Source organism: Chrysochloris asiatica, unplaced genomic scaffold (assembly GCF_000296735.1).
Source record: "Chrysochloris asiatica unplaced genomic scaffold, ChrAsi1.0 scaffold00088, whole genome shotgun sequence".
Lineage (NCBI taxonomy): Eukaryota > Metazoa > Chordata > Mammalia > Afrosoricida > Chrysochloridae > Chrysochloris > Chrysochloris asiatica.
The window spans coordinates 9,477,391-9,485,674 of NW_006408606.1; the positions used below are offsets into that span (position 1 = coordinate 9,477,391).

General features: G+C 39.4%; 1 protein-coding gene across 1 annotated transcript in view; it reads left to right on the forward strand.

Annotated features, from left to right (window-relative positions):
* Window positions 1-8,284, forward strand: part of TRPC3 (transient receptor potential cation channel, subfamily C, member 3) — a 111,712-nt gene that overhangs the window by 69,772 nt on the left and 33,656 nt on the right. Inside the window, exon 7 of the mRNA XM_006866273.1 lies at window positions 6,075-6,339. Coding sequence (XP_006866335.1) covers window positions 6,075-6,339 — 265 coding nt within the window. The remainder of the gene's footprint in view (window positions 1-6,074; window positions 6,340-8,284) is intronic.

Consider the following 8,284-nt stretch of genomic DNA (forward strand, 5'->3'; position numbering starts at 1 on the left):
CATTTTGAGTACCTTCCAACCTGAGGGTCTCATTTTCCAACACTATATCTGACAGTGTTTCACTGCTGTTCATAAGGTTTTCAGTGACTAAATATTTGGAAGTAGTTCATCACTCCTTCTTCCTAATCTGTCTTTGTCTGGAAGCTCATCTGAAACCTGTCCACCATGGGTGACCCTGCTGGTATTTAAAACACCAGTGGCATAGCTTTCAGAATCACAGCAATTCACAAGCCACCACAGTACGACAAACTGACAGACCAGTGGTGGACTATGTTAATTGTGTTATTGTTAAGTGCTGTTGAGTCGATTCCTACCCTTAGCGACCCTGTGTAGGTTTTCCAAGGAGCAACTGGTGAGCCTGAACCACCAACTTGCAGTTCAAATGGCTTTGCAGTCTGGCGCATTAACCCACAGCGCCTGGGGGAAAGTTCTATAAACTGCTTAATGTGGAAGGTAAGTCCCTGAGAGCATGAGTTGGAGGAGATAAAGGTAATAAAAGATACTCTACCATGAATATTGAAAGTACCATGGATCTCAAGAAGAACAAACGGATTTGTCTTGGAAGAAGTACAGACAGAATGCTCTTGGAAGTGAGGATGACGAGATACATCTTCTACCATACTTTGGACATGTTATCAGGAGGGAACAGTTCCTAGAAAAGGATCGGTAAAAAAGAGGAAGATCTCCAACAACATGATTGACACCATGGCTGTAGCAGTGGTCTTAATCATAACAACACTTGTGAGGAGGGTGCGGGTCCTGGCAGGGTTTTATTGTTGTCATAGGGTCGCTATGAGTCATAGTCAATTCCAACATCCTAACAACAACAGAAAACTGCTCTACAGGTGAAATAAAACAAAAATTCAGCAGAGGCAGAAATTATAAGTCAAAATGACCATGAGAATGTAAACTCTGAAGAATTGTTAGAAGATCTGAGCAGTACACTATGCTTCTCATGTGACGTGGAATATACCAGAAAGAGCTGCATCCAGTCAGTGTGCAAGGATATGGATTCTGTCTCAGCCAGGCACAGACTGATGTCAAATAATATTAGCCTCTATGCCCTTGAAGCCAGATTGGGGCTACTGTTAGCAAATTTTCATATAGTTGCAAAATCTTAAATCTAGTTTAGAAATTATTGTCTAGCCCTCATTCCTCATTCAGGGTGAGGAAATTCAGGCACAGAGTTTAAATGTGGGCTGACTGCAGAATAACTCTTTATAAGTGTAGATAAGGTCTGTTGTTATTGTTGTTAAGTACCATTGAGTCAATTCCAACTCACAGAGACCCTGTATAGGGTTCAGAGGAGCAGTTGATGGGTATGAACAGCCCACCTGTGGGTAGCAGTCCAGTGTTTATCTTCCAGCACCACACCAGGACTCCAGTTAAGGTTTATATTTTGATAAATATAAGAGACATGTTAACATTACTGAAGAAGATGGCACTCTTATTCAAAAATAAAAGATGAATATTTCACTTACTATCAAATGTGAGTTCTGTGGCTCTGTAGGATAAGCACTGTACTACTAACCACAAGGTCAGTAGTTTAAGCCCACCCGCTGCTCACAGGATAAAGATGACTCTTTCTGCTCCTGCAAAGATTCACAGCTTTGGAAACCCTATACAGTGTTACTATGAGTCGAAACCAACTTACAACAATAACCGAAGAGACCAGTTCAAATGAGCAAATAATCACCATTTATGATTAAAGAGTTAACTTAGAGAGTAATTTTTTTGTAATATATATCTTGACTATTTCAATAACTTCTTTATTTAAATTTACTCATAAGTACATATTGACTATCATCTGGAGAATTATTTGTAAACCCAAGCTCCACTACTTCCTGTGTGTATGATTTTGAGCAAGTTTTAACTTCTGTAAGTCTAAGAGCTCTGAATTTATAGGGTCATTTGAAGTACGATATTTGAAACATATTAAAACACACAATAAATGTTAATTTGATGTTGTTGCAGATTTTCAGTACACACATTTTTAGGGGAGTGACCTAGTTCACACAAAATTAACCTTATAGTTTTTCTTTGACCAGCCAGGGAAATGCCCAGGAGTTTGCTGCAAACTTAACAAGTGGCCTTTCAAGGTTGTTAGTGGCTCTAGTTCAGATTCTATTTCCAAAGTTTTTAAAACTCTGTGGCCTTTTACTTTTTCCAAGAACAAGTCATATTCATGGATATTTCATTTTAACTCTTGAGATTTCTATGTTTTGGTCCTTTTTTCAATTAGTATATTGTTGTTGTGAAGTGCCATCAAATCAGTTCTGACTCATAGCAACCCTGTACGGGGTTTCTGAGGAGAGCTGGTGGGTTTGAACTGCTGACCTTTTGGTAGCAGTCCAGTGGTTATCCTGCAGTTCCTCACCAGGACCCCACTAAAGGCAATTAGTGACCGTACTACATCTCTGACTTTCTTGTTAGTATCCAAATCCTGACTTTATTTCCTTGTAAAACACACAGGACATAATCTCCTCAGGTAACTATAGTCAGTGGTGAGTCCCATTCACAGGAGAGCCTTTTGAAAGTACTATTGCTCATTGCTTTTCCTGTTGGCTGCTTATCTCAAAGTTTGTACTTTCTTCCATTAATTCCCCTAAAGCTGGAAATCAGGCCTAAGTCTTTCAGTCTTACTGAAGTTAATGTTGACTTACACCCACTTGGAGAAGCAACTCAGAGCACTTGGCCTAGAACCCCAGATTTCTCTCTCCCCCAAGCATCCAAGACCCCTAAAATAGTTTGAACCCATTGTTGCTGCCACTGTCTCAACCCATCTCATTGGAAGTCTTCTGCTTTTTCACTGACTCTCCACTTTTACAAATATAATGTCCTTTTCTCAGGACTCATCCCTTCTGACAACATGTACAAAGTATGAGAGATAAAACCTCACCATCCTCGATTTTAAGGAGCATCCTGGCTATACTTCTTTCAAGACAGATTTGTTTTTTTTCTGGCAGTCTATGGCACATTTAATATTATTCTCCAACACCATAATTCAAATGCATCAATTCTTCTAAGATATTTCATATTTATTGTCCAACTTTCACATGCATATGAAGCAATTTAAAATACCATGTTGTTATTGTTGTTGTTAAGTGCTGTCCAGTTGGTTCCAACCCATAGCGACCATGTATAGGGTTTCCAAAGAGCAGCTGGTGAGCTTGAACTGCTAATCTTGCAGTTCAAACTGCTTTGCAGTCTGGCGCATTAACCCACAGTGCTACACCAGGAATACTAGTCCTCAAACGGATGTCTTTGTTCTTTAAAGCTGTCAAGAGGTCTTTTGCAGTAGATTTGCCTAATTCAGTGTGTCATTTATTTCTTGACTGTTGCTTCCCTGAGTGTTGATTATAGATCCAAGCAAAAGGAAGTCTTTGACGATTTCAATCTTTTCTCCATTTATCATGATGTTGTTTATTGATCCAGTTGTGAGGATTGTTATTTTCTTTAAATTGAGGTGCTATCCAACTCCATATGGAATTTGGTAATGCATCGATACATCACCTAGGTTATTTCTATTAATGACCACTGATACCTGTATGTTACTAGAACTTCTACTTCTTAATAGAGTTAATACAAAACTAGTACAGTAGATGCCTGGTGTGGCACTGTAGGATCAGCATTGGACTGAGAACCATAGTGTCAGCAGTTCAAACCCACCAGCTGCTCCTCAGAAACCCTATACAAGGTTGCTATGAGTTGGAACCGACTAGATGGCACTTAACAACAAATATACAGTATATAAATTCATGTGCTTATTTATTTTGTATATATTTAGCACTTTGACTAAATGTACGAGTAAATTTTTTCACAATTTCAAAGTAAATTGATTGATGATCCTCTACTCAGGGGAAATTGTGGTATTTCATCATAAGTAGTGCACAGTAAACGATCCTAGAGGCACAGTAGATAAGCACTTGGCTGCTAACTGAAAGGTCTGTGGTTTAAACTTATCAGCATTCCTTGGTTCAAGTCCACTAACCACTTTGTGGAAGAAAGATGTGGCAGGCTGCTTCCTTGGAAACCCTATGGGAAAGTTTTTCTCTGTCCTGTGGAGTCATGGTGCTGTAGGATAGGCACTGGACTATTGAACTCAAATACACAATTCTTCTACGGTTTCCTTATTCACTGTCCAACGTTCACATGCATATTCACTGTCCAGTTTTCATATACATATGAAACTATTGAAAATATCATGGCTTGGGTCAGGTGCACCTTAGTGCTCAAACTGACATTTTTGCTGTTAAATGCTTTAACGAGGTCTTATGCATCAAATTTGCCTAATGTTATATCTGCCTAATATGTCCTTTGATTTCTTGACTGTACTTCCATGAGTGTTGAAAGTGGATCCAAGCAAAATGAAGTCTTGGACAACTTCAATCTTTTTCTCCATTTATCTTGATGTTATTTATTGGTGCAGTGGTGAGGATTTTTGTTTTCTTTACATTGAGATGCAACCCATACCAAAGCCTGTGGTCTTTGATCTTTATCAGTATTTTAAGCCCTCTTTACTTCCAGCAAGCAAAGTTGTATCATCTGCAAGAGTCTTCCTCCAATCCTCATGCCATGTTCTTCTCCATATAATCCAGCTTGTTGGATTATTTGCTCACTGTACAGATTGAATTCAATAATGGTGTAATCAAATACATACAAATAAAGTTAATTTCCCAACTATAACAAATTCATGACATATGATCTTTACTGTTATTGTGTGCCCTCAAGTCAATTCCGACTCAGTGATTCCAGTGACAGAGTAGAGCAGTTCCACAGGGTTTTCTAGGCTACAACATTTATGGGAACAGATTTCCAGCTCTTTTCTATGGTGGAGTGACCAGTGGATTTGAACCACTGACTTTTTGGTTAGAATGAAAGTTCTTAACCATTGGGTTACCAGGGCTACTTGACCTTGACATTAGTTGATGAGAGATGTTATGGACCCTAATATAAGAGTACTAGATTCTTGTACATAATGATGAAATAGAACCATAAAAGATAGAACTTAAAGAATCATGTGTGCTTATATTTGAGTATGTGTGGGTTTCATGGTTTGGAAGATTCCTTTGGTCATATTGTTGTTAGGTGCCCTTGAGTCAGTTCCTAAGGCAGCTCTGTGGAAGAGGAAAAGCAAAAACAAACTGTTGAGTTGATTCTGATTGTGTCAGAATAGAATTGAAAACCATAGGGTCTTAACAGACTGGTTTTGCAGAGGTAAAGTACCAGACCTTTATTCCAAGAAGCCTCTTAGTAGATTCAAGCCATCAATTTGATTAGTGGCCTAGCATTTAACTGTTTATGCCACCCAGGGTCACGATAAGAGCAAAGGACTAGTGGCTATTTGCTTTGGAAAGTGTAAAGGTAAGTGTGAAGTAAAGTCTGTAGCTCCTCAAATCATAATGACAGCCTCATACTCCAGACAGACTGTCAGAGAAGCACCAATGTGGTTCAGTTAATAGTCTCACTCCTCCTCACAATACAACAGTTTGCTTGTGTAAACTGTCAGATGGATGAATATTCCCACAAAACGGGCAGATTTTTACATCAACTGTGCCTGTAAGATGACAAAATAGCCAATCAATCCATCTAATAACTTAGAGAAAAAGCTGTTAAGTCAGCTACTTTGTCTTCCTGAATACAATCCCTGTCAAATGAATTGTTTTCATCTCTTTCTTCTTCCTTAGCACTTCATTCTCTTTCTGCTCAGTGTGAAGTCAGTTCAGGATCTTTACAGAAGTGTTCTCCATTGAAAGTAATGTAGAAGTCACATGGATCTTGTTTAACATGAAAACAGTTATTTAAATCTACAGTAGTTTCAACTAAGATAATAACCACCTACCTACAAGACTCCTGGTATGGTGCTATAGGGTCAGCACTCAACTGTGAACCACAAGGTCGGCAGTTCAAGCTTCTCCTTAGAAACCCTACACAGGGTCACTATGGGTCGGGACCAACTCTACGGCACTTAACAATAACAACCTACAAGACAGAGTCTATTTAAGGTATGTAGTTTACACACTTAACCATGACTAGAGAGCTCCATTTTTAATCTCCTTCTCTCTTTCTTCCAGCCAGAGATAAGTGGCTCCCTTCTGATCCTCAGATCATATCAGAAGGCCTCTATGCCATAGCTGTCGTGCTCAGTTTCTCTCGAATCGCCTACATCCTCCCTGCGAATGAGAGCTTTGGCCCCTTACAGATCTCTCTTGGAAGGACTGTAAAGGACATATTCAAGTTCATGGTCCTCTTCATTATGGTCTTTCTTGCCTTTATGATTGGCATGTTTATACTTTATTCTTACTACCTGGGGGCTAAAGTAAACGCTGCTTTTACCACGTAAGTAAAACTTATTAAAAAGGTATAATGAAGAGAAATTTGCACAAGTCTAAATGAAGCAAAGCAAAATGTACAATAATTATAAGGAATCCTGGTATGGTGCTGTAAGATAAGCACTCAACCATAAGGTTGGTTTGAAGTACAAGGCTGGTGGTTCAAACTCACCAGCCTCTCCTCAGAAACCCTATACAGGGTCTCTATGAGTCGTAACTGACTTGATGGCACTTAGCAAGAATAGTAAATAATAATGATTTTTAAAACAGAAAATTATCCATTAAAAACCATTAGCACTTGTGCATGAGTGCATGGCCTTGGAAATTAAGCTTAGTGAACATTTGACTGCAGAACAGATCAGAATTTGGAAAAATTCTAAATAAAACTGGCTGTTTTAAGAGAATCAGGTAGCAGATTTCTAATACTGGGTGTCTCTTGCATTATGTATAACATTAAATTTAGTTTCATCATTTGGTAGCCAGTCCAACTATTAAAAATAAAAGTATCAGCTTTTATTTTAATGAATTCATTAATCAGCACAGGGAATTGAGTAAGAAGAAATTATAGCTAAATGTTTAAAGCCCACTACAAAGCCTACCACCTGTCTATGAGAGTGTCGTGCTGTGTAGAATAACCACTGGATTGCTAATAGCAAGGTCAGCAGTTCAAACCCACCAGCTGATCATCTTAACCTGATATAGGGTCACTATGAGTCGAAACCAACTTACCAGTACCTTACAACAACATAAAGGTGATAGGAGTCCTTGAACGGTGCAAATAAGTAATGTGCTTGCTGCTAAACAAAAGGGTGACAGTTCAAGTCCATTAGATGTGCCTTTGGAGAAAGGCCTGGTGACCTACTGTTAAAAGATTGAAAAGATTGAAAACTCCTGTGTAACATAACACAGTTATATTCTAACACACCCGGGGTCACCATGAGTCACAGTGGACTCACTGGCAAGTGGTCACAGGTCAAAAAAGTGATACCACTGCCTTTCTTTGGTCATGCTGGTTTCCAATCTCAGAATAGCACTTGCCTTCTCCAAGAAGTCTTCCTGGGTTCAGCTTCCTCAGTGGTTGTCACTTTAAACTCCCTGAGCATGTGGACATCCAGATTGTGAGGTCCTTTCTCATTCACTGTTCTTTGGTTGTCCTGGATGCAGAATTCTCCCTCTGTGTTGGAGCCCTGAAGGAGCCCTGGTAGCATAGTAGAGCTGGACTGCTAACTGTAAGCTCAGCAGTTCGAATCTACCAGCTGCTTTGTGGGAGAAAGAAGAGGCTTTCTGCTCCCATAAAGATTTACAGCCTCAGAAACCCTATGCAAGGTTGTACCCTCCAATGCCAAGCTGGAAACAAAATAGATACTTGGCAATTTCCTGGACATCTAATTGTTTTGAAATAATTTTTTAAATAATGAATAAAGAGCAGGTTGTAGAGGTAGAAGAGCATAAAAACTCGCTTTAGTATACTGAAAGAAAAGTTGTTTGAACCCTGTGGGGGAAAGACATAGATCTGCCTCCTTCCTCCTCATAATTCCAGGATAATGCATTTTATACATTCCATTTTCTTCACTGTTTTGTTTGGGGAGGTGGTAACGTTATGTAGTGGAAAGAACATAGGCTAGACAATCAAATGCAATCTTTGCTGTTTTCTAACTATGACCTTTGGTTTCTTAGTGTTAGTTTTCTCATTTGCAAAATGAGCACACTAAGGTTTTAATGGAGGGCAATGGTTCAATGGTAGAGTTCTCCTTTCCTTGCAGGAGACCAGGTTTAAATCCCAGCCAGTGCATAGCAGCACAGCCACCACCTGTCTATCAGTGGAGACTTACAAGTGGCTATATTTCCCAAGCAAAGGAGCTCTGGTAGCGTAGTGGTTACGAATCGGGCTGCGAACCTTAAGGTCAGCGGTTCGAAACTACCAGCCGCTCTGCGGGAGAAAGATGAGGCTT